The sequence below is a fragment of the Pongo pygmaeus genome, chromosome 2 (assembly GCF_028885625.2).
Source record: "Pongo pygmaeus isolate AG05252 chromosome 2, NHGRI_mPonPyg2-v2.0_pri, whole genome shotgun sequence".
Classification (NCBI taxonomy): domain Eukaryota; kingdom Metazoa; phylum Chordata; class Mammalia; order Primates; family Hominidae; genus Pongo; species Pongo pygmaeus.
The window spans coordinates 182,168,940-182,195,824 of NC_085930.1; the positions used below are offsets into that span (position 1 = coordinate 182,168,940).

Here is a 26,885-nt window from a genome sequence, read left to right on the forward strand (position 1 = left end):
TATGGTCACTTTAGTGAGTGGTCTCCAGCTCACTATAGTTCATAGAACATATTTTATCTTTTAAATGGTCTGATACACACATCATCTGCCTGGGCTTTATAAGCATTTGAATGTGTTATTCCTGTTTTTGTATCCCTTATCTAGCCCATGCATGTAGAAATACACAGAAAATTCTTTTTTCTTTTTTTTTTTTTTTTTGAGACAGAGTTTCACTCTTGTCACCCAGGCTGGACTGCAATGGCACAATCTCCGCTCACTGCAACCTCTGCCTCCTGGGTTCAAGCGATTCTCCAGCCTCAGCCTCCCAAGTAGCTGGGATTACAGGTGCCTGCCAGCATGCCCGGCTAATTTTTGTATTTTTAGTAGAGATGGGGTTGCACCATGTTGGCCAGGCTGCTCTCAAACTCTTGGCCTCAGGTGATCTTCCCACCTTGGCCTCCCAAAGTCCTGGGATTACAAGCGTGAGCCACTGCACCCAGCAGAAAATTCTTTATCAATGATGCATTAAAGAGACTTTGTTGCGTTTTTTCTTTAGTTTTACCTTCTGTTTGCTGCTTCTTACACAATGTGGTTTTAAATAAAGACCCTGTGCAATGTTATATGGTTTTTTGCCTGTATTTTCAATTTAGAAGTCATCATGCTATCCTATAATCTTCACTACTATGAGCACAGTTCTCATATTTATCTTTCAATCAGGGTTCTACAAAGAATTTTATGTAATATCTTATTGATATAGCTGAATGGTTATCAACCACATAGTACCACAGACTCAAAAACCTGCTAATTTAATTCACAACCCCCTAACTGGTGCTTGGCATATTTTAGACCTTGTGCTAGTCATTGAGCACAAAGAGATAAAAGACACCATGATATCTGTATTGTCAAAAGTCATTAGCTGTCTTCACAAAACAGTCTTGACTTTTCTTCGATTTTATGTCTTTGAATATTTTCTTCTCATGAAGATAGTCCCAAATGGGGTGTGTGTGTGTGTGTGTGTGTGTGTGTGTGTGTGTGTGTAAGTATGAGTGCTGGGGGAGGAGAGGCAGATTTGAGTGATGACATTCATTCTATGTCAACACAGATTTTTCGTATGCATTGAAACAGAAAGATGTTAAAAAGCTTTGCAACTTTCTATTTCAGTTAAGGCTTCACAAGGTGGCTTATTCTTGGGAATGGGGGTTAGAGCTATCTTAACTTAGTCTGTGGTCTGAAAATGTGATTTTATCAATTTAACCAGTGCCAGCCATCTCTGTAACGTGACTAGCATCCCTGCAGAACCTAAACCATAATAAAATATCTCCATTTTTGTTCAATTTCTATAATTTATGTATTCTTACACTTTCTTCTGGTAGAATGTTACTGAAAGGATATTGACCTGTAAAATAAAAGAATCTGTCCATTGTAAACCTGATATCTTCCCTCCAACCACAGGGAGTAGCATTTCCTTCAGCCTCTCTTGTTGAGAGTTTGGGCTTTTTAAATGAGGCTGTTCTGGGAATCACTCTGGCCTATTTACTAGAAGTCCCTTCATTGGTGAAGGTGGTTAGGCTCAGAAAACCTAAGACATTCTAATTTCCAGGAACTGGTTATATATACCCTTATCTTGGATAAGATATGGGCTGATGCATTTCCTTTGGAATTATGGTTTTAGGATCTCCTAAGTCACATAATAATGGCATTTTTTTCATATGTGGTAGGTGCCTCTCAATCCAAGAAACATGACTGAGTAGCATGCTACAGGAAATAACCTTGATGTATTGTCTTTACCAATGAATTTTGACATAAAATACTTGTAAGAGGCCTGAATCAACTACTCAAATCTCCAATAGATTGATAAACATAAATGCTATAAGCCAGGTACAGTGTCTCACATCTGTAGTCCCAGCACTTTGTGAGGCCAATGCCAGTAATCACCCGAGGTCAGGAGTTTGAGACCAGCCTGGCCAACACGGTGAAACCCCATCTAGACTAAAAATACAAAAATTAGCTGGGTGTGGTGGTGTGTGCCTATAGACCCAGCTACTCAGGAGGCTGAGGCAGAATAATTGCTTGAACCTGAGAGGTGGAGGTTACAGTGAGCACTGAGACTGTGCCACTGTACTCCAGCCTGGGCAGCAGAACAAGACTGTCTCAAAAAAAAAAAAATAGCTGTATATATTGCTTTATATATGTTGATTTACATTAGAAATCTAGCTGCTAAGATACACTGCGATATTTGTGTTCATAGTTCATAGCATCCTTTCTCTGGGGGGAATGACCTTATACTGTATATTGAGGGCTATAATTGCTAAAGAAACCAAGATGAAAAATACTTGTACCTGACAGTAATTGTATTGCTTCTTTATAGAAACTCCACACCAGCATAACCAAGAATTATCAGGAATTTTCTCAATAAGCATCATCGGGTCAGTCGTCAAATGATATTAAGCAGATATGCCTATTTCACTGGAGATACACCTAATTCAGTATACATGACAAGGGCAGTGGAATATTTTGTGCCAATTTCACAGGGCAAATATTGACAAATTCCAAATTTTTAAGTTCTTGTTTGTTTTGGGATCCATGAAAAATTTATGTCACTACTTTGGCTCCAACAGGCTTGATACAATTATGTTACAGCCAATGGTATGCCGGTAACCTGACTCTCCCAAAAGTAAAGAAAAGCCTGGATTTGTAGCATTTGAAATTTCAACAGTGTAGCTTCTCCCAGCATTGCTAATTTCTCCTACGATTTAGCAACTAGCTCGCTCCAAATTCCTGAATATTTAACAATTTGATCTTTAGAGTCTGTATAAGCACACCACTAGCATTCTTTTACTAGTTGAAATCTAGTTCTGAAATTGTGTCTAGCCTTCTATTGATCTTTCAATTGGATTCAAGATATATTAATAAACCACCTCTTAATGGAGGCTATTTTGCAGATGGCTGTTACTTGCTAATGCTGAACTTACTAGCTTCATTTGTAGCTAGTGACCTTTATTAAAACCTGTTCATTTAAATGTGAAAGAAGGAGACTTATCATCTCTTAGATTCTCTCTGATTCATACTGCTAGGAAACATGTGTGGTCAGAAAGTGAGCCACAGAGACACTTCAGTGGAGTAAATAAAAAGTAGGAAGAAGTAATGTGTGAGCACCTTAGATAAAATACATTGGAGAAATAGTAGAGGGGAAATATGCAAAAAAGAGAATGATAAAGACCTTTTAAAAACTGTTCAAAGTGGACCTTCCCACAGATAAAAAGATGTTGTGGCATATTGGTTGTTTGACTGCAAAGTGAGAGCAATTGAGATGAACTCTGCTTTCCATATCTATTTAATTGAGTTCAGGCAACTCCTGGGAACATCTTACAAACATAGAATTCATGTAAACCTCACAGTGTCAATTTTTTTTTTGAGACGGAGTTTCGTTCCTGTTGCCCAGGCTGGAGTGCAATGGCACGATCTCGGCTCACCGCAACCTCTACCTCCCGGGTTCAAGCGATTCTCCTACCTCAGCCTCCCGAGTAGCTGGGATTACAGGCATGTAACACCATGCCAGGCTAATTTTTTGTGTTTTCAGTAGAGACAGGGTTTCTCCATGTTGGTCAGGCTGGTCTCAAACTCTCGACCTCAGATGATCCACCTGCCTCGGCCTCCCAAAGTGCTGGGATTACAGGCATGACACAGTGTCAATTTTACGAAGCCATTTTATTATACACTCAAACTCTTGCTTCCAGTGTCAAAGATAGTATTATTTAAAAATGTTCTAGACAGTAGTCACCTGCAACCTAGGCACCCCATCTCGATTCCTGCGGATTTATCCTTAGAAGTTGTACTTGGAGTAAATCTAGAAACCAATCACATTTTCCTGCTAGATTCCTGGGGTGGTAAAGTGGATAAGGAAGAAATAGCAGGCACCTCTACATTAGGAAATAAGGAAAATTATTTGAGAGAGCTCATGGAAAGGAAGAGGAGTCTTGTGAGCTAATCCAGGAAGGAAAAAAGCCTGGGTTGTCACAGGTGAGAAGGAATTTGGTAGCAATGAGGCTGTTGCACAACTCTTGCAATTCTTTGCCACAGTCTAAGTTCTGGGATGCAAATATTAGGGGAAGCTTCACTAGGTTTTTAAAAAATACATTGGGGTCCAAGAAAAAAATACTTCGGGACATCTCTTGCAACCTTGGTGTTATTTAACTGATGCCATCTGCTCCAGAAATGGGTTTCTAGGATCTTTTTCACGTCATTGGATTTCCTCTCCAGTGCTCAAGAGATAGTTATAGAAATGTATCATTGCAATCTGGACCAGAGCATCCCCGAGAGCAAGAGGTCAAGTGCATTTCTATTACTTTATGCAAGTTTTTCCATCATTGTCAGTGACCTCATGGCTGGAAATTTTGAATTTTTTTAAGAGCTATGAATATTGAATAGCTTTAATTAAAGAGATAGTCAATAATTGCTGGTTTGACGTTGATAGACAATAATTTGGATAAAATCATATTCCATGAGAGAAATGGAGAGTTCTGTTATGCTATTACCAGAATTTGAGAATAAAATTAATTTAACTTGAAATAAATCCTCACAAAAGTAAAACAAACATACCGGGCAGCCTCTGAATACCTCTCCAGACATCTAAACACTGTCGCTTGACGAAGATGATTCCGGAAATAGGCTGGGTTTAAAACAATGCTCCTGTAAAAAGGTAAAAGAAATGCAAATGTTATTTGGGGTTTAAAAGACAATTACCACAAGTGCATTGGAATGAAATCACAGGCATTCAATTTTATATACTATGTGTTTTTAAAGACACTAGTGAAAGGAGCCCTTCCCCGTCCCCATAATTGGCAGTTAAGACAAATAAACAAACATTATTGAAAAACTAATTAAGTTTGCATTATCAAAGAAATTTTATTTATGGGACTGGATATTTTTACAGATATGACAATGGCAAAGAATTTGAATTCAACTTATGTTACATATAAGACATGGTGCTATTTTATTTGTTTTTAAATGAATTTTTATTTCAATAAATCAGGGAAAAAGCAGGTTATTTATGGTATGTCTACTTTTAATGAAGAAAGAGGTTGTTAGTTGCTGAATTTCAGTTAAAAAAAAAGGAACTGGAGGCTGGGTGCGGTGGCTCACGCCTGTAATCCCAGCACTTTGGGAGGCCGAGGTGGGCGGATCACCTGAGGTCAGGAGTTCAAGAACAGCCTGGCCAACATGGTGAAACCCTGTCTCTACTAAAAAATATAAAAATTAGCCAGGCGTAGTGGCAGGTGCCTGTAATCTCAGCTACTTGGGAGGCTGAAGCAGGAGAATCGCTTGAACCTGGGAGGCAGAGGTTGCAGTGAGATCGCGCCACTGCACTCCAGCCTGGGGAACAAAAGCGAGACTTTGTCTCAAAAAAAAAAGAGGAACTGGAATTTGAGTGACATGTTCATTTGAATTCCATAATTAGGTTCTGTGTCTTCTCCCAGCTGGGTGTAAGAGAAGACCTGTACCGTTGGTTAAGGGATCTAGTCTTGGTCTTGACTCTTTTGTTAAGGCCTTTCCTCACTTTGGACCTCTGTTTTTTCTTGACTGAAATGATGAGGCTTGACTTGTGGATAAGATGAACTAACTGTCCTTACCTGCTGACTCTTCCATTATCTCACAGAGTTCTGGAATCTCAATCCAAACCTAGATGTGAAATGATCTCCCTAGCTGCCTTCTATTCCTAGAGTCAAAGAGGTAGACCTTTCTCTTCCTTGCTTCATTGAGAGCCTATTATGGGTAGGTATTGCTCAAGGTGTTTGCTATAACAGGGTCAACTAGCTGGATGCAGTCCATGCCTTATCACCAAATGGGGACCCAGCCATTAGTGAAAGTTCGAAATGTAGCTTCTACTGTATTTATCAATGTGGGCTACAGAATGTTACAGAACCAACGCATGATTATTAAGCAACATTTTGTGAGCCTATTTTTACAAGTTGATGGGAATCACTTGGAATTAGTTCATTATAAAAGTAAGTGGTTCTTAACCTTTTTTTGAGAGGTATACAGTGCTTTCGGGAACCAGATAAAAAGTCTGAACCTCTGTCCAGAAAAATGCACATAATCATAATTGCACAAATTTAGGAAACTTGTGTGACCTCTCAGGGCTCTTCAGGTATTCCACATTAAAAACATGCAGACAAAAATAATTCCATTCCCAGAAACACTGCATATAAAAAGAATAAAGTAGAAAAAAATCTATCTGGCCTATGGATAATCATAGAATCGTATGATGATGAGATGGATCGACTGTATAACTTAGCTCACTTCAAACACAAATGAGCAGAAGGTAGAGGAAGAGGGAACTTTCTAAAATCATGCATAACTAGTTAAAGAGCTGTCTCAAGTTTATTGGTTTTCCATGTCTAGCCACAGAGCATTGTATTATACCACACTGCCTTTCCTATGGTGATTTCTGAATTAGAAGGGTCTGAGTTAATGAGGTTTTACTGTACTCTATGACAAGGATTTTTGCAAATGAATACATTAATCCCTCAAGAACACAGATTGTTTGCTTTGGTGTGTTCTGATTAAAATGTTGGAAATGTTAAAACGATCACATGGGTTCATTTAATATCAAGACAAAACTATAATGCTAATATTTACCATGAATATTTTTTATTACTTCAGAAAAAGAGAATGTTCGAAAATCATGTTTATATATTTTGTCCCTATAGAAGCAATTTTGTAAAGGTAAGTCAGAGTAGCTGAGGGCAGAGCTTTGTCCAGGGACTGGGTTTTCTGATTCTGACAATTTTCTTCCACAGGATAGGTAATTCTTCCCTATTACTTTTTATTTATTTATTTATTTCATCCACAAGTCTATGAGGTGTACTCCCTAGTACTTTATTCACTTATTCATCATGCATGTTTAGTTAGCATCTACAAATTTGATGGGACAAAATCCTTACTGAATGGATGTTTCCAGCCTTTGGCATCTTTTTGCCTATGATGTAATGTTTTTGCTTTGCCGAGCTATTCTCCAAGAATCTTGCTCTGTCAGACAAGTTCTTCTGACAAAAGTAGATTAGATTGGAGACAAGGATGAGGTGTGCTGGGAAGGAGGGGTAGTGAAGAAAGAGCTTATTAAAAGAGAGAGGAGAGAGAAGAGAAGGCATCAGAGTTGCTTTGGATGTAGGCAGAGAAGATTTTTGTGAGTAGTGAGGGCTGGTGAGGTTGACACTATTGGAACCATTACAGTGTGATTTATAAAAAGATTGGAATTTTTAAAAAATTGCTTGTAATTATAAGTCCTCTGTATGGTATTGAAGAAATGCAAGTAGAGGACATGAGTTTAGAAATCACTATTGCTACACCGACTAGGTTCTTTTAATCATAACGCCACTCTGCCCTAAACCACATGATTCGCGGCTTCATAAGAGGGACCGAAGGAAGACACAGACCCAGTCTCTACCCTGAAAGTGTAATTATAAAAGAATATTTGGTAATTTGAGATGAAATATTTTATTTGGCAATTTATTATTTTTGACTTTTATAATTATTGCAGCATTCACTGTGTGCTTATCGTACGCCCCTGTTAGATATTTGGCAAGGAAATGCTAGTGGCAGTTGTAAAGCTTAGCTTTTATACTTTTATTAATTTATCGATGCTTTCTAAAATGACATACCCTTTTAAAGATATATTTTATGTCATATGCAACTTGTAGGGGAAATGATGATCTGTCTTTTGAAAAGTTCTTAATCATTTGTCATTTGATGCCATTTGGAAAGCTGCAGGAGGCAGCCTGTGACCAAAATGGACAATCTCACTGCAGTTACAGAGAAAAAAAAACTACAATTGTAATCAGAGAGCAATCTCAGAGCTGATTGGTCTGATTTTATCACAGAGGAAAAAACTCTGATTTAGCTATGCTGATAGGGCTTTTGGTAAAAAACAAGAACCATGTTAGAGACTAGCTAAATGATAGACGTCATTGAATTTTTGTCAGAAGAAAAGGAGTTAGTAATGGGCAATGATTGCCTACTCCATTGATTCACCCCATTCTAAAACAATGGGATCCTGTAAAATAATATATATTATAATAGACGAAAGTTTATTTTTAAAACAAATTTGTTACCTGTGGTAAATCTTGTGCTTTTTATGATTTCTATTTGTGGATACTTTAAAATTTATCTTTTATATTAAAGTTCATATGATTTGATGCTTTGTGTGTGTGTGTGTGTGTGTGTGTGCTTGTTTTATTAAGAGCTAAATTTGTACAGTGGTGAGGCTGGAATATAAGTCTATTTTGGTAATTATCTCAGGTTTCCCAATTCGCTTGATAAATAATCCGTCCTTCTCTCGTGATTTGATATGCCACCTTTATTATACACTAAGTTCATATGCACACTTGGGTCTATGGCTGGGCTTTGTAGCCCATGCTTTTGGTCTGCCTAATTCTGTGACAGAAAATGCTCTAATTATCTTTATTTTATAATAGATTTTAATTTCCAGAAGGAAAACAACTGCCTAATGTCCTCTTTGTGAATATATTTGTTAGTTAATATGGCATATTTATTCTTCCTGTTGAACTTTATCATTTTTATTTCTTCCAGCTACAAAAAGATCATTTGGTGATTTTTATTGGTATTAAACTGAAGACATTTTTATTGGTATTAAACTAAAGACATTTTTTATTGGTATTAAACTAAAGACATTAGATTAAAATTTAGGAAGAGTAGACATTTTTATATTATTGTCTTCCCATCCAGGAATGTGGCATTTCTCTTCTTTATTCAAATATTCTTTTGTGTCTCCCAGTAATATTTTAAAGTTTTTTTTAAATAGAAGTTTTACTAATTTCTTGTAATATTTTAACTTTTTTAAAAAAATAGAAGTTTTACTAATTTCTTGTTAATTCTTAAGTTTGAAAATTCTGCATGAGAATATAGGTCAATATGTCTATATTCACATATCTATGTATATACACACACATATTTGCATATATATTCTCATGTAGAATTTTAAAGCTTAAGAATTATATAAAATGTATAGAATAAATATATATAAATATATTACTATGAGTATAATCAGCATCAGTACCTGGGAGCTTACTAAAAATGTGAAATCTTGATTCCTACCTCAAACCTACTGAATCACATTTTAAGGAGATTCTTAGTTGATCTGTATGCACATTAAGGCTTGAGAAACAGTACATGTATGCACAATAGGTATGGGATTTTTTTCTATTTTATTTTCCAAACTCGTATTGATAGCATAGCATTTAAACGTGTATTTTTAAAAATATTTATTTTGTACCCTTATAACTTAATATCGCAATAATTTAATTTTATTTACATCATCTGCAAATAATGATGTTTGGTTACTGCTTTTCAGTATTTATAACTATTTTTTTCTCTTACTACATAGGCTAAATTTTTTAGAAAAAGAATTTAGATAAGTAGGGTGAGCTAAGAGTGTTTCAATATTTCATTGACAATTATTATTATTGATCAATTTAAGAAAAAAGAAGTATCATTCTATGTGTTATTTTCCAAGAGTTACCAGAAGTAAATAATTTTTTAAAAATATTCTTTGAATCTATCAAAATGATCTTGTGGAGTTTCCTTTGATCTTTTGTATTGGTGAATTAGGTTAATTAATGATTCAAAAAAGGTATCAAAATTAATACAGAATATTAAATCCAAGGATTGAGAAAGTGAATAATAAAATAAAATTACATCCAGGATAAGAAATGAACAAATATAAAAATTCATTTAAAAAATAATGCTATGATTTTTATGAAATAGTATACTAAAATTAAGTTGCTAGAGGTTTTATATTTTGTCTTTTCAATCAAACTGATATTAGGTTTAGCTATTAATGCTACTCTTTTATTTTTTGATTTATTCATTTCTGTTTTTATACTTATTAATCAATATTTGTCCTCTCTGAAATTTATTTTTATTATTTCTCTTATTCTTGACATATAGAAAATTATGTTTTCTTTTTAAAGAAAGCATTTAGAGGTTTGAATTTTTAAACTAATTTTAGCTTTGACCATATCCTTAAGAATGATAGAGTATATTTTATTCTCATTACAGTTTTTTCTCCCAGTCTCTAATTATAGATCTTAATTCCTCTTTAAAGAATTATTTAGGACAGCATTGTTCAATTTCAAAAGGGCATTTTTTTCTTATAAATTTTACTGCTAATTTCCCATTTTATTACAATGTAAATAGAGAATATCTTGTACAATTTCTTTTTCTGATATTTATTAAAACTAATAAATGGTTCACTGTTGAAAATATTTTAATGGTATGTAGAAGAAATAATATATTTATTTCTAAGGTATTGTTAGTCTGAAACCACTGGAGATAACATTAAATTTTTAATGATTTAAATAAAACTTCTAGACACCTTTACTTCATTCAAATTCCTTGGGAAATCTTTTGAGAACTAAATTTTAACGGTGATTATTACCATTTTAAACCCAGCTTGTTTTTAAAGGCAATATTCTCATTGTTTATATTCATGTTCTATAATACTTTTCAGAAAGTTAAATTTTTTCTAACATATTTTTATTTAAGTCAGTTTTATTGAGTTATAATTTATATACAGTAGTATTCACTTTTTAAAAGTATATAGTTTGGTTTGTTTCGACAAATACATAGCCATCAACACAATAGAGATACAGAAATTTACAACCGTACTAAACAGTTCTCTCATTTTCCTTTTTAATCAATTTTCTTCCCTTATGCCCAGTTTCTGGCAACCACTGATCTATTTTCCAACTTTATAGTTTTACCTTCTCTAGAATATCACTTAAATGGAATAATATAGTATATAGCCTATGCGTAAGGCTTCTTTCACTTAGAATAATGGTTTTGAGATTCATCCATATTATTGTATGTATCAATAGTTTGCTTCCTTTTACTGCTTAACTATTAACAGTTTCCACAATTTGTTTATTCATTCACCAACTGATGAACACTCTGTTGTTTCTGTTGCTGTAAACATTCATATACAAATCTTTTGATATAAACTTTCATTTCTTATGGTAAAATACAGGGGAATGACATTACTGGGTCCTATTCTAGGCATATGCTCAACTTTGTAAGAAACTCCTGAACGTCTTTCCAAAGCAGTTGTACTATCCTGCATTCTCTCCAGCAATGCATGAAAGTTCCAGTTGCTTTGCATCCTCGCCAGAACTGGTATGATCAGCATGTATGCGTGTGTGTGTTTAAAGTTTTAGCGACTGTGATAGGTGTAGATGGTATCTCATTGTGGCTTTAGTTTGCATTTCCGTAGTAACTAAAGATGTTGAGGATCTTTTCATGTGATTATTGGCCATTTGTATGTATTCTTTTGTGAAGTTCTTGTTAATCTTTTGCCATTTTGAAAAACTGGGCAGTTTGTTTCCTTATTATTGTGTTGTAAGAGTTCTTTATGTACTCTGGATACAAATTCTTTGTAAGATACATATCCTGCAAATATTTTTCTCTGAGTCTGTGGCTTGTCTTTTAATATTCTCAATAGTTTCTTTTGAAGAGCAGAAGATTTTTGATGATGTCCAACTTATCGACTGTTTTTCTTTTATAGTTTATGCCTTTAAAATATACTATTTAAGAAAATTTTGCTTAATCCAAGGTGACAAAGAATTTCTTTCATATTTTCTTCAAAAAGTTTGATAGTTTTAACAGTTATAAACTATTTGAGTTGAATTTGTTTATGGTATGAAGTAAAGATAAAGACATTTTATTTTTGCTTATAAATCTACAATTTTCCCGGCACCACTCGTTGAAAAGACTATTCTTTCTCTATTGAATAATCTTGACATGATTATCAAAAATCAATTAACCATATCTGTGCGAGTCAATTTCTGAATGGAATATTCTGTTCTGGTGATTTATTTGTCTATCCTATGCCATTATAACAGTCTTGACTACTATAAATTTATAATAAATCTTTAAATCAGGTAGTTTAAGTCCTCCCAACTTTGTTCTTTTTTTTCCCCCTAACATTGTTTGAACTTATTGAAATTCTGTACTTTTCTGTTTATGTTTTAGAAAGTAGCCTGTTAATTGCTAAAATGTCTGCTGGTATTTTGATAAGTGTATAGAAAACTTTAAGATCTACTGACATCTTAATAATATTGAGTCATCAGATCAATAAATATAGCACCTTTCTCCATAATTAAGGCTTTATTTAATTTCTTTCATCAATGTTTTGTAGTTTTCAGCATGAAAATCTCACACAAACTTCATTAGATTTATTCCAAACATTTGATATTTTTTGTTGCTCTTATAATTGGCAATGATTTTTACATTTCAATTCTTATTGTTCATTGCTAATTTATAGAAACATAATTGATTTTTTATGTTGACCTTGTATTCTGCTACATCATACTACTAAGCTTAATTATTAGTTCCAAAAGCTTTTCCAAAAATACTTTGGGATTTTCTAAATAGATGATTACATCTTCTGCAACTAAAGATGACTTATTTATTTCTTTCCAGCCTATAACATTTGTTTATTTTCTTTGCCCTATTGTACTGTTTATCACCTCCGGTACCATTTTTTGTTGTTGCTGTTGTTTTGTTTTGTTTTACTTCCCTCAGAATTCTCTAAGCTTCTTGGACTTGAATTTTACTGTTTTCCCTTTAATTTTGGAAAATTCTTGCTTTTTATCTCTGTCCCATTCCTCTCTCTCCTTTTCCTCCTCATTCTGGGACTCTTCCTTACAGCAGCCAACCCCTGCAATGAATATGTGGTTGGTCTCATTTTAGAGAGTGTTTTCTGCTTCTTGTCTAGTGGTAGCAGAACTCCTCTTGGTATCTTCCCCGGGCCCAAGAGTGGTTTCTATCTCTTTTTATCTCTTCCCCAAAGCAGAGCGTTTATGCTTTACCCTTCCTTCAGTGGCTATGGGGGCAGGATAATTTCCGACTTCTTCCCCAGAGACATATGTTTTGCTTCTACTTCTCAATCAGAAGCTATGGATTTTTGCCTGGGTGCTGAGAATGTGAATGTCTGCTATCACTACCCCAGGCACTTTAGACTTTAGCTTTATATGAGACTAGGGATTAGGGAACGAATTTATTTTTTCTCTCTCCCTCCCTCTCTTCCTCCCTCCCTCCCTTCCTTCCTTCCTTCCTTCTTTCTTTCCTTCCTTCCTTTCTCTCTCTCTCTTTCTTTCTTTCAATTTCTTTTTTAGGCAGAGATGCCCATCTAGTTACCATTGTCTTGTCTGTTAGCAAAGTAATGATTGTTTCATCCTCCCGAGACAACACTCCTCTTATTCTTTTAATAACTTGCTGATATTCTTAAAATAGAAGTAGGTGGTAGATCTAGAGAAAGCTAGGAACATGGAATGTTTTAATTTCAGCGAATCATGATAACTTTATGGATAAGATGGTGACATTTATGCTGGATAATAGCATCATTCCGTAGATTATAAGCAATTGAATAACTGATTAATGCTATGTAAGTATGATCTGTGTTATTATGAAATAAGGAATCTAATGAAATGTCTTTAGCCCTTTTTGTGGACCTTATCTTCATTAGTGAACTAAGATTAAGAAATTGAAAGGATGTCGATAAAATTTTCAGATGGCATAAATTTTACCGCAACAGGAACTCATATCACTGATGACACAAGCAAAATTTAAAATAATATGGACTGTTTAAAAATAAAAAATCTTATCTTATAAACAATAATTTTATAAAGATAATCATGGCTTGAGTTTGATCATATGGAAAAAATCTGAATATTTTAACTAACTGCAAGCTAAATGATATGATAATATAATAGAGCTACAAAAATTGCACATAAAATTTTGTGCTAAATCAATATAACACATTGTTTTCAAATAACGAGTGATGTTTTCCCTGAATTGTGCCTTCGCCATATAGTCCCTTGAATTCACCTACAGTTCTGAGCATCTGTGAAGATCATCGCCATATCGGAGGCCGTCTAGAATGAGTGATCTGGAAAACAGTGTGTGTGAAGAATATGGAATGAAATAAATATGTTTAGAGAGTAAAATAATATCAGCCTCAGTAAATATATTCAAATACAATGCCCTTCCATATGGAATATGGAATAATTATTCTATGTAATATCAGATGAGGCCAGGCAAAAACCAGTTATAAAGCTACAAATAGCTCAGTTCAACATAAGTGGGGACTTACTAACCAATGATGCAACAGGCTTTCAGGAGAGTTTCCTTTTACTGGAAACATTTAAATGATATTTAGAATGCCATCTGTCAGGACATGTAGAATAAATTCCTCACTGAGTGGGAGATTAGGCTAAATGACTTTCAAGTATATTCACAAAAATTTCTTATAATGCATTATCCAGCACTGTGAAGAGTGAGTTTTTTTTCGCTACTTGCAAACTAACAAGTTAGCTTGAAGCAGTTTTATGGAAGCTGGTAGAAGGTATGAGCCTCCAGGGTCAGAGACAAAGGACAGTTTATTGTTCACAGCAATAACAGTAATCAGAGTTTTTTGTTCTTTTTTTTAATTGGTTCTCTGAACCATAGGTCCCAGATGGTGGTGAAAGGAAGCTCAGGTGACACCCTCACATGCACTAGGTTGTACCACATGAGAAAAATATGAGTTTAGAGAATGTGAATATTTTGTAATGGGCTGTAAGCTTGCCTGTCTTTTGCTCTAGGGGGAAACACTACACCTGGCAAGGCTGTAAAAAGACTTGTCTTTTCTTCTAAGGCTGTTTGCCATACAACCATCTTTGAAAAGATAGTCTGGAGCAAAGACCAGTTAGCGCCTTGGTCACAAGATATGCAAAAATGCTATACACATGGATAATTGTCTCCCCATAGGGATAGATTTTTGTTTTTATTTTTATGCAGGGTTTTGCTCTGTTGCCAAGGCTAGAGTGCAATGGTGTGATCATGGTTTACTGCAGCCTCAACCTTAGCAGCTGGGACCACAGGTGCATGCCACCGCATTCAGAAATTATGGATAGCTTTTGTTCAGATGTGTAAGAACTATTTGTTATATTCATGCCATTAGTAAATTTGAAAAGCATTCATAACAATGGGAAAATTAAGATATCACAGGTAAGTGACAGGATGCCTAATATTGAAGAGAGAGTGGTTACTTTACTATCTATCTATCTATCTATCTATCTATCTATCTATCTATCTATCTACCTACCTACCTACCTACGTACCTATCTGTATTCTGTCCTAGGAAGGGATTAAGGTAGCTTATAAAATACTTATGAAGTTAAATGAAAGTAAAAATAACTCACAGGAAACAAATAAAAATAAACAAATCGGACTGTATCAAAATTAAAAACTTCTGTTCATCAAAGGACAATATAAACAGAGTAACACAGCAGCCCACAGAATGGGAGAAAATATTTGCAAATCTTATATCTGATACAGGGTTGATATCCAGAATATATAAAAAACTCCTTTCAGTCAACAACAATTTAAAAGACAACCCTATTAAAAATGGACAAAGAACTTTAATAGACATTTTTCCAAAGATGATATAGCAAGGGCCAATAAGCATATGAAAAGATGTTTACATCACTAATTGTTAGGGAAATTCAAACCAAAACCACAATGAGATACCATCTCACACCTATTAGAATAGCTATGATAAAAAATCAGAAATAAAAAAGTGTTGGCAAGGATGTGGAGAAATTAGAATGCTTGTGCACTATTTGTGGGATTGTAAAATGATGCACCCACTATAGAACAAAGTATGGAAGTTCCTCAAAAAGTTAAAAAATATAATTACTACATGATCCAGCAATTCCACTCCTGTGTATATACCTAAAATAATTGAAATCAGAGTCTCCAAGAAATATTTATATCCCAATGTTCAAAGCAGCATTATTTATAATAATCAAAAGGTAGAAGCAACCCAACATCCATTGATGGATAAATGGATTAACAAAACATGGTATCTAACACAATGGAATACTCTTCAGCCTTAAAAAGCAAGGAAATTAAGATGCCTGCTACAACATGAATGCACTTCAGACATTATACTTTGTGAAATAAGCCAGACACAAAAAGGGAAATACTATATGTTTCCATTTTTATGATGTACCTGGAGTAGTCAAATTTATGCGGACAGGAAGCAGAATGGTGATTGCCAGGGGACAGGAGGAAAGGGGAACAGGGATTTATTATTTAATGGGCATAGACTTTTAGTTCTGCAAGATTAGAAGAGTTCTGGAGATTGCCTGCACAACGTGAAAATACTTAACGCAATTGAACTGTACACTTAACACTGGGTAAGATCGTACATTTTATGTTATGTATATTTTACCACAGTTAAAACGACAACAAAGATAACTAAATGTGGAAGCAAGATTAAAAGTAGGGAGAGTTAAGATGAAGCCTGGATGAGGTTAGTGTACAAATATTATATCTTAAGATCCTAAAAGTTTGATTGAGATGACTACACATCTAAATTTGCTGGTAGCTAATGAAAAGAGGGTCGCATAGCCAGTATTAAACAAGCAATTGTTCAACTCAAGTATTTCTTGGGCTACAATCCGAAAGATGAGCTTATCCAAAGATGCCCTATAATGTAACAATCTGTGTTCTCAGTAACAGATTTACAGAAAAATCAGCGTGTTCCATATTGTTGCTTCTTAGAGCGTCTTTCAACATGGGCTGTTGGCATAGTACTAAATCTCAATCTAGTAACTTAAATTCTGGGGTAGGTAAAAAATGAGAATAGAAAGAAAACTTATGCAACAGTGCTGTCACTATACAGAGATTCAGTGAATCTTAGTGGTTTTGTCTTATTTGGTCAATTGACTTGCTACAAAAGATTGATCATTAGAATTAAATTAAAACTAAAATAAAGTATAATAGTCCTCTGCTTATTGAAAAGAATTAAAAAGTTCATGCAGTCAGTTTAAATATCATATCCTCAATAGATAATCAAGATAGAAAAATAGAATAACCCAATTTAATTTACATTGGAGAAAAAGAAATGCTTTATAAAGTATTAGACCATAAAATTAGAAATAAAGGCGTTGGATTTTGAAATAGGAAAATTACCGTAGATTATTGTCAAACAAAGTATATAGCTCTGCCAAAACTCTAGCAGAGTACGTTTTTGCAGAAGCATGAAAATAAAACCTAACTTCAGGGAAATAACAACGAGAAATCATTCTCAAATGTTACTTGAGATCTCAGCATGTATGTGGCACAGCAGAAGAAAATGAGGTTTTGAGAAGTCAAACAGAAAACAACTCAAATGTTATCTTTCATGTTTTACCCCCAAATTACAATTAATTCTGCAACTAATTAAATGTGAAAAATATTAAATTATGGAATTATCTCAAGTGAACAACAAACACCTATTTCTTGACATGACAAATAATTTATGAAATAATTACTTAAAAGAATTTGCTATATTGTCACAACACTGAAAAATATATAGTCAGAAAGAAATGTTATATTGTCTATCTTCTTTATAGGACTAGTAATGAAAACACATTAAAAATCATCAGGATCTATGGTTAAGTATATTTTACTCTAAAATTTGAGTATGACATTACCTTGTTTAGGAAGACAGAATTTATAATAATACAGTGGGGGATTCAAATAATACATTTAATGGCTCATCTGTATCAAAAAATAAGAACTTTTAGAAGGGAGTCTCCTAGGGCTTCAAGTCTTCCATGTTCTTCATCCAAAGAAGTATTATCAGTTAACATGCATCAAATAACCATCAAACATAAGTATGATTACTGGATTTTTAGAAGCATGCAGTGAAATGCCTTCTTGAGCAATGGAGAACATTTATTTTTTTCTATATTTCTTCGACTTTCTTACTCAGTTTATTACTCTTTATCCGCTGCAGACTTCTCCATAATGGGAAGTAATACTCACCATTATCATTCACCTTTATATATTCAGCACCTAAGTAAATGCCTGGCACGTAATAGGCAGTCAATAAATGTTTACAGAATAAAGCAATGTTAATAAAGTGGCTGAACAACATTTCCTCAGGAGCCTCCAGAGAACCTAATCATATCTAAGGTTCATGAATGAGATCTACATCTCTTGTGACCTGAATATATCAAGGATCACTCTCCACCAACTTTTGTGCCTGTATCCCAGTTGAACATCAAATGTACAATCTTACAGTTTCTACCTTAGGCAGATGGGATCAGGAACAAAAGGCAGTTAATGTAATAATATCAGTGTAGAGATAGATAAGTGGGGCATTTGAAAACAATTCCCAAGAAAAAATATATTTTTTTTATAATTTGAAAATCTGAAAAAAGATCCTCATCTTCGTAGACTGTAATTGTGTCTTTCCATTTTTTCTTTCATCTGTCAAATGCCTGGATAGAGTGAACGTGAAATAAATTCCCATTTATTTTTTCATCTACATTGTAATCCCGAGTCTGTCTGGTAAAAGCTGTTAGTAAATCACTTGGTCAGTTCTCCCAACAAAATAGTCTTTAAGTAATACAGTATATCAACCTATCTTTTGACATTTTCATTTTTTGTTCTTGACATTTTCTCTTAAAAAATAATACAGTGTTTGCCCTATTAGCTTTCCTTTGGAGTCTGTGAACCAAAATATCAGCTATCAGCTCTCTTGTAGAAAAGCTATCAAGGTTCAGAAACCAAAGATGTAGATGTAAGGCCCTACACATCTGTCTGTCTAATACTGGAGGGGAGGGTGGAGGATTGGTGATGGTGGTTCAAGAGCAGTGTGTTGAGTTTCACATGTTTTTTTTCCATTCGCTGTGTTACTTGGATGAGGTTTATTTTATTTTAGTTTTTGGGGGGGACGGAGTCTCACTCTGGCACCCAGGCTGAAGTGCAGTGGCATTATCTCGGCTCTCTGCAACCTCTGCCTCCCAAGTTCAAGCGATTCTCCTGCCTCAGCCTCCCAGGCAGCTGGGACTACAGGTGTGCACCACCACGCCTGGCTAATTTTTGTATTTTTAGTAGAGACAGGGTTTCACTATGTTGGCCAGGCTGATCTTGAACTCCTGACCTCAAGAGATCCGCCTGCCTCAGCCTCCCAAAGAGCTGGTATTACAAAAGTGAGCTGCCGCGCCCGGCTGAGATGTGTTTTAGAATGATTACTTTGAAAGGTACAATGAATAAACTTCCCTCGTTCTACCTATTGGAAATTACTTATGATTCATTCAGCGATAATTTTTGAGTGTAAACCATGTTCCAGCCACTGTTCAGGTTTTAAAGAGTCAGAAAGGTAAATACATACTTAAATTAATATTTTGAGTAGCCTTATTGTATGGAAATAAGTGTTTGTCTGCATTCTATTATTTTTTATGCTGCCTTCAAATAGCAAATTATACAAGAATTTTTAAAATGAACTGAAATATAGTATACTGAATTCCATTATGTAATTTTACTGGATAATAAAATCATATCCTTATTTCTTTTGGAGTCTGAAAATTAGAGGGATTTTTGATGTTAGAGTCTTAGAATTAGAGGGAAGTTTGACAGAAAAATCAAAAACATTTGTCTATCAGGTATTAAAATTACTCATATTAACATCATAATTTTTTGATTTGTGGAAGTATTAAATTACATCCAGATAACAATATTTTACCTACTTAAGCCCTTTGTAACCCTTTTACCAAAAGAGAAATATTGATTGTTATTCCTATACTTTATGACATTGCAGGACTTCTAAATATTGTCTCTGATTTTCCTGTGCTAAATTAACAGAATTAGTGGGAGTTCCACAATGGACATTGTGTTTATGTAGATAATGTCCAGCCCAGCTAAACCACCATATTATATAGTATAGTTTGCAAGTTTAAAGTCAAAATTTGAATTGGATATGGACTTTGATATGGGAATTATCTCAATACTGGATTCAATGTTTAGTTGTAGATCAAATTACCATTTCTTTAAGTGATTCCCATTAAGGAAATCTACTAATTAGTAATATTATAAATGAATATATTAATGGTTTTTCTTTGTAATACACACTCCTTTCTTTATTGACACCTATTATTAAATCTCTCATTTTGACATTCTGTCCTCTTTGGCTCACTGTATTGAGTCTCAACCTGTTGTGACTTGCACCAAATAGAGTGTCACAGCACATTACTTTGGAAAGAATACGCTTTCCAGATATTTTTAGTAGTACTGCCATTTCTGTGAATATAATGACAACAGCATATATTGTGTTGTGTTTGTTGAAAATGCTACATTGGATACTAACTGACTAGCCCTCAACTAGAAGTGTTAACCTAGTTGAGAGAAATAATAAAAATACATACATAACCAGTAATCAACACATCAAAACTTGGAACAGCTAAATTGTGCGATGCTTGCAAGGGAGATGGAAAAAATAAAAGGTTTAGGAAGCGGATTTGCAATGATAGGACAATTTAAAACTTAAAAAGGGCTAATCTGGAAAGAAATCCGAAGAAAGTGAGTTTTGAGCTGCCTTTGAAATAGTCACATCAAAGGAAGGAAGGTAGAAAATTCAAACTGGGAGAGTGGCTCAGAAATGACTTGGTGATAGAGGATGGCAAGCCATATTAACAACCACCCTGTAAATTAGCTTGGCTAAAGCAATAAATTGATCATTGGGGAAGGTGGGAGTCTATTAAGGGCTGTTCAATAGTGAAAGGATTTTTAATTTTATGAAAGAAACTACTAATGCTTCAGGGATTACTAAGAAAGCACATAATGGAAACACTTTTAAAGAAGACAACTATTGCAACTATTCTGATGAAAAATCCAAATGCTGGGAGAATGCCAAGGATGCTGTGAAAAAGTAGAGTGGTTCTCAACGTGCGGCCTGCAAGGAACCTATAGGTTCCTTGACATTTTCAGGGGGCTCATGAGGTCAATTTTCATAATAATATTAAGAAATTATTTTCCCTTTTCACTGTATTGACATTTGCACCAATGTTGCAAAAGCGTGGGAGGGAAAACAGCTGGCTTCTTTGCAGGAAGCAAACAGGTGATACCAAACTGTTCTGGTATTCACTGAGTGTATTCTTTACCATTATGGACACTCAGCCTCTATTTTTTTTTTTTTAATAAATTTCAATCCTTGAGTACATGTCTCTTTAACATTTGGTAGGATGATGTAAGAAGTATGCATCAAGCACTTCTTCTGCATACCAAAATATAATAGCTGTCTAGGGGAAAAGCACTTCTGCACTTGTGTCATTGTTTACATTTGTGAGCTGACTTAGCCACTGTTTCTATGGAACACTATATTTTACTTGGAAGAATGACCAACAAATTATGATTATCAGACTTGAAATTTGGCAGACATTTTCTAAAAAATGAAATGTGTGCCTGTCACTTAAAGGAACACAACTGACAGTATATATTGCTAGTGATAAAATTTTGAGCTTTCAAGAAAAATTAGTACTTTGGAAAACTTATGTCTGTCACTGCGAGCTTGACAGTCACCCAATGCTTTAAGACTTTTCTGATGAGGTTGGCGATATTAACAACTGCAATTTAAAAATTTGGTTTTGCATAATGAAATGTGTCAACATTTGGAAATCTGCATATTTTCTAAATGACCAACAGGTGATATTACTAACTCATGAATGGATAAACAATCCAATCAAAGTATAAGATGAACTAATGGCTTTTAATGTTACAGAGTACGACATTGATTGATATGGTTTCAGAATCCATATTGCAATTAATCATTAAGAAACTACCACTTGTCAAGTCTTGGTGTAGTATCAAAGAAGAATACTCAAGATTATCTGAAAAGACTATTCAAATTATCTTTCATTTTCTAGCTGCATGCCTTGTGTGACATTGAATTTTGTTCATATAAGTCAACCATATTATAATAGATTGAATGCAGGATCAGATATGAGAACTCAGCTTTCTTTTATGAAATCACTCTTGCAAAATGTCAATGTTACTGCTTTCATGCATGTTTAAAAATATTGCATAGTTATTTTTTCATAAAATATTTATTTAACATGTAATGGGATTATCATTTTGAAGTGAATGAGTAAATAAATATGTTTTAATTTCTAAGTTGTCATTTCTATATGGCGGATATTTATAGATGAGACTCACATAAGCAAAAACCCTTTGGGATCTTTAATAATGTTTAAAAATGTAACAACGTTAAAATATAAAATTATATAATGTTTAAAAATATGGTAAAATCCTCAAAGTTTGAGGATCACTATACAAGTAAATAGTCAAAATTTGGATGAAGGCTGTAACTACAAGAATGAAGATGAAGAAGCACATGGAACATACTTGTTGGATAATTTGCATTATATTACACCATCCTTTTGCCCTCCTTCCTAAGACTAAAATACCCTCTCTGCCTTTTTTGGGTACTACATGTGACTTCTCGATGTTATTTTCACATTATTTTCTTTCCACAAAAACCAAGAACTACTTTCCCAGAGCCTGTATGTGTTGAACAGATTCCACAAGGAAAGCTTATAGGAACTAGAAGTCTAAAAACAAAGCAAAATGATAAGATTAAATGCAGAGTGAAGTATATATTCCTTTCATCTGCTAATTTCTCATTGTTAAGCACTCAAAAATCAAACACTGCTTTGAATTCAACTGTCTTCTGTGTCAAAGTCATATTTGCTAGTAAAAGCTTAATAACTGGTAATAACATAAGAACATTTCTATCCAATTGCAAAATTATTTTGCCTAGGTGAGCCAGGAAAGGTACATGGTCTGCACTTTCCCCAGTGAGGAAGAGTCATAAGAAAGATGTATGTCATATCTATAACCTGTGAGCAAAGTTATAGACAGTGCCACCGAGGAGACATTTCTTCTCAAACTAAAGGTGTTATAACTTAACATACGGCTGCTCTTCAGACTTCAACAAGAAATGAGAAAAGGTCACAGGCCCAAGAGAGGATGAATATGAAGAATTCTTGTCATAGCAACAGAAAAGAAAATGAGGAATGGTTTAAGGAAATACAGCAGTAACAGTATAGCCACAGGATTTGCAAAATGCCTGTTAAGGCTAATGCTATGTTGTCAGTAATGTAGAATATGTATGGAATATCCTAAAAAATATCCATATCCATAAAATACACATTCTTGAAATGTGAAAAGTCAAAGGGATAGCAGAATGGTATCCGTTTGTAAGGTCATCAGCTCTTCAAAGGTAAACTACTAGAGTGAGAATGAGTCATGCATACTCAACAAGAGATTTCTATCTGGAAAGGAAGTAAAAAGAAAATTTTAAATATCAGGCATAGGCTGGCAAGAGTTATAAAATGAGTAGGGGTTGGCATCTGAGTCTTTTTTTATCTCCTCCAATAAAAACTGGTTTGTCTCTTGCTACTTGTAACCTTGTATGTAATACCCTATATAGTGACTTCTCCACGCCAAGTGTCCCAGAAAAGACCATTAGGGCAAAAAAACATTGAGGGAAGTTGCCTTGAGAACAAGACACAAACATCAGTTTTACAGTATAGCCTGGGTGAGGCCAATTCAGTGGGAATGAGCTTTAGTTCTTTAAAACTGTGCTGGTTAAATTTGGAAATGTGGATAGTCTTCCAGTTTTCTTCTAAGCTAATCTTTAAAAGTATTTTTGGATATCTAGTATTCATCAGCTCTCTATGTTTCCCTAGAATTTCTCAGTTTTAGTGTTGGTCCTTACCTATTTCAGTTTTTCACCACTTGTCTGGAAATCTTTTTGCACGTAGAGGCAACAAATTGGGAGGCTAAAAACAGACATGTCCCCATGGGGACCATCAAAATAGTTTTCTCCTTGTTGATAAGCATTAAATAGACCAGCCATTCACTGTGCTAAATCGAGCAAATGTGCTCAGGAAAAGAAGTTTGTGAATTCTAGACTCGTAAAATTTCAAGCTGGTCACTTGAGGTGTTTGAAATGTCACAAGGGTGACATTAAGGCTGAAATTTGCACAGAAATTTTCCATTTGCAAAACATTTTCACATCTGTAATATCATTTGACACCTTTCACAAGTGTTGAGGAAGATATTGTCATGATCTTATGTTTAGAAATCTAGAAATTGAGGCTAAGGGCAATTATGTGACTTGAGAAAGTCAAGGCTAGCCAGCAATTTTGCAAGGATTCAAATTCAGGCCTTTGATTTCTGAAGTTTGTTTCCCTACAGTACAAGGAATCTTACAACTTCTCTCTTTATTTGTAATTATAGAGTTAATCCTTGACAATCTAGAATTTTTTTTTTAAACCCCAGGACACACCACTTACATGTGTTAGAACTTTTAAAATCTTAAGTACATGAATGCTTTTAATGCCCCAGTGAGAATTACAGAGGAAGAGGTTGCAGAAGAGCCTAAATGACTTGTTCAACTCATTAGAATGGATTTTAGAGCTGATATATTAGAAAGTCAAAAATAAATATAAAAGAATCATCTTAAAATAACATGAATAAACCCACCCACAAGGAGTACCTGTGTAGCCTTCTTGCCAGCTTCAAGTGTCAAAATGAACATCTCCCAAAGGCAGTCCTCGGCATGGGAGCTGGGCATTAGCACACCCTAATCTGTTTTCTAAGGACCACATGGAAATCAAAAGCAAACAACAAATCAATAATAACTAGTAGATTCACATTCTGAAGAGATCCCGCAACAACACATGCATTGTTTCATAACAATACCACTCCATTACGCTCATATATTGTTTCCTCATTTATAAACTATTTTCATATTCATGAGTAAATGGAAACGATAAATGCCAAGTGGGCACCGACCTCAGGGATAAGATGAGGTTAAATTTTAAGAAGAGAAAGAGTAAAAGCTAAGAAGAGAAAGAAAACATCAAGCAAGATGATTATAAACTAAACTGCTATCAACTTGAATATAAGGGTAGAAGATAAAAAGTCTGGGTGAAGAGCTGTGGGAGGCATGGCAAAGTGTCATAGAGGCAACACAGGAGTGCTGTACGCAGAGCTATTTTAATTAATAATTGCAAGCTCTGTTAAAATGAAAAAATGATCAATATATGCATTTAAAAGGTGGTAAGTGTATTTAATATAAACAGAGTATGATCCCTTTATCACATCTTTTGCAATTTGGAAGGCTCCTCAGGGAATCTGATCCACTTTCAGAACATGCCTATGATTAAAAGCTCAAGAGGGGCCTAATCTGTTTTTCTCCGTCTTTGCTATGTCTTTACATTTTCCTCTCTTATTATACATAGTCATGGTTGTCTTCCTCCTCCAGCCCCCCACCTCCTTCTTCTCTTCTTCCTCCTCCTTTTCTTCTTTAGTAAAGAAACCTCTAATAAGATGTCTTAGCCATCTGGATCCTGTTTCTTGTGTTCATACTAAGAGAAACAAATGATGACCCTTAGAAACTTAGCCATTTTTATTTGGATAATATATAGCTATATTTAATTATTTTCTGGAACTTATTTGCTTTAATCTTTGTTATCATTTTTCTTACTTTTTATACAAATAAGGCTATGTATTTACCCTGCAAGGCTATTTTATTAATTCATATGATAATCACAAAGAAAACGGAGGATTTCAGGTATAAGAAAGGGGAGGAAAGTGGACGTATTTTAGTAGAGTCTCATGATTTAAAAGTTGTGTTGTGTCAATATTGTAAAATAGACTTGCTAAATGTTATTATTCACAAATCACACATGAGGAAAGCAAGGCTTTACAACCCAGTGAGTGAAGTGGTAGCTGAATCTGGGTTCTATGATTTCAAAGACAATGTCTAGTATTTCTCAATGCTACCATAACCTGCAAGGGAAGTCCTCCAGATTTTAAAGATGGTATGATTTTCATCATTTTCAGGATGAAATGACATGACAGCTAGAATTTTTGGAGGAAGAATAATGACCGTAATGCCATATGTTTGCTGGGATGTAGTTTATTTGCCAGGGAAATTGTAATAAGAAAACCTTCTCAGGAAGTTAGTGGAGAACTAAGTGAGATAGCTTATAAAGGGCCCAGTTTTCACCTGCCACATGGTGGGTGTTCAATGAATGCTTCTTCTTGTTCCTGCTTGAGAACTATTTCTTAATGTAGTCAACTTTGCACTGCAGAAAAGTGTCGTATAATAGTTGTTCCCTACAGTAGAAACAAAGGAAGTATAATCTTTACCCTTTCACAAAAATTAGCATCCTTTATATATTTTTTTAGGGTTTCAAGAATGAGTTGGAATATTTAATGTGATCTTCAGAGGAAACATATTTTTATAGGTGGATTTATTTTCATGGGAATACAATAGCAAGAGACATAAAGTACTAATGATCCATATAGCATTTTTATTTCTCCTGACTTCTCAAGGAGGCAAACTGCCTAACTTGCAAAAAGACCAACCAGATATCTTTAAAATAGCAATGCCAGGATTTCCTTTTATTTTCTTCAGACTTGCAAGCCCATACAAACATAAACTCATGCACACATGGGCACACACACAGACTGTTTGCTTCATTTAATTGGAAGAAACAATCAGTAATCTATGAATCACAGAGGGAAGTAAGTAAGAAGAAACATTCTCTTCGTTGAGCCTTTCTTTTAAGAGTTTATGAAAATGAGTATGGATAATGTAATGTCTTTCAGAAATGAATGGCAATATCATCAAAACAACCACCCATATGTTTTCCCAAAGCAAGACATTGTGAGGGGTTAAGAGATATATGCAGGTAAGATTACATCCTTTCCTTTTGTGTTCCCAATTATTACCCCCTAGAAGCAGTAACAACACTAATACTTAGTAGCCTATATATTTGTTCGTATCAAAAAACTGGCACCAGCAATGGTTTCTGGCACCTGCAATGTTCCCTATTATTTTACTATAGTATTGCAGTTTTGTTTAAGTTCATCCAAGATCAGGAGAATTATTTTATCTAATGTTGTTGATGTGTTACATTTAGTGGCCAAATTTTAAACCCTCAGTTCTGGTAAAGAAGAGAGGGGAACATCACACACCGGGGCTGTTGCGGGGTTGGGGGAGG

The 26,885-nt window shown here is 34.5% G+C and overlaps 1 protein-coding gene across 2 annotated transcripts in view; it reads right to left on the reverse strand.

Moving 5' to 3' along the window:
* SPATA16 (spermatogenesis associated 16) overlaps nucleotides 1–26,885 on the reverse strand; it is a 252,692-nt gene that overhangs the window by 126,763 nt on the left and 99,044 nt on the right. For both annotated transcript variants that reach the window (XM_054483031.1, XM_054483032.1), the window contains exon 4: nucleotides 4,579–4,668. In XM_054483031.1, the coding sequence (XP_054339006.1) occupies nucleotides 4,579–4,668 (90 nt within the window). The remainder of the gene's footprint in view (nucleotides 1–4,578; nucleotides 4,669–26,885) is intronic.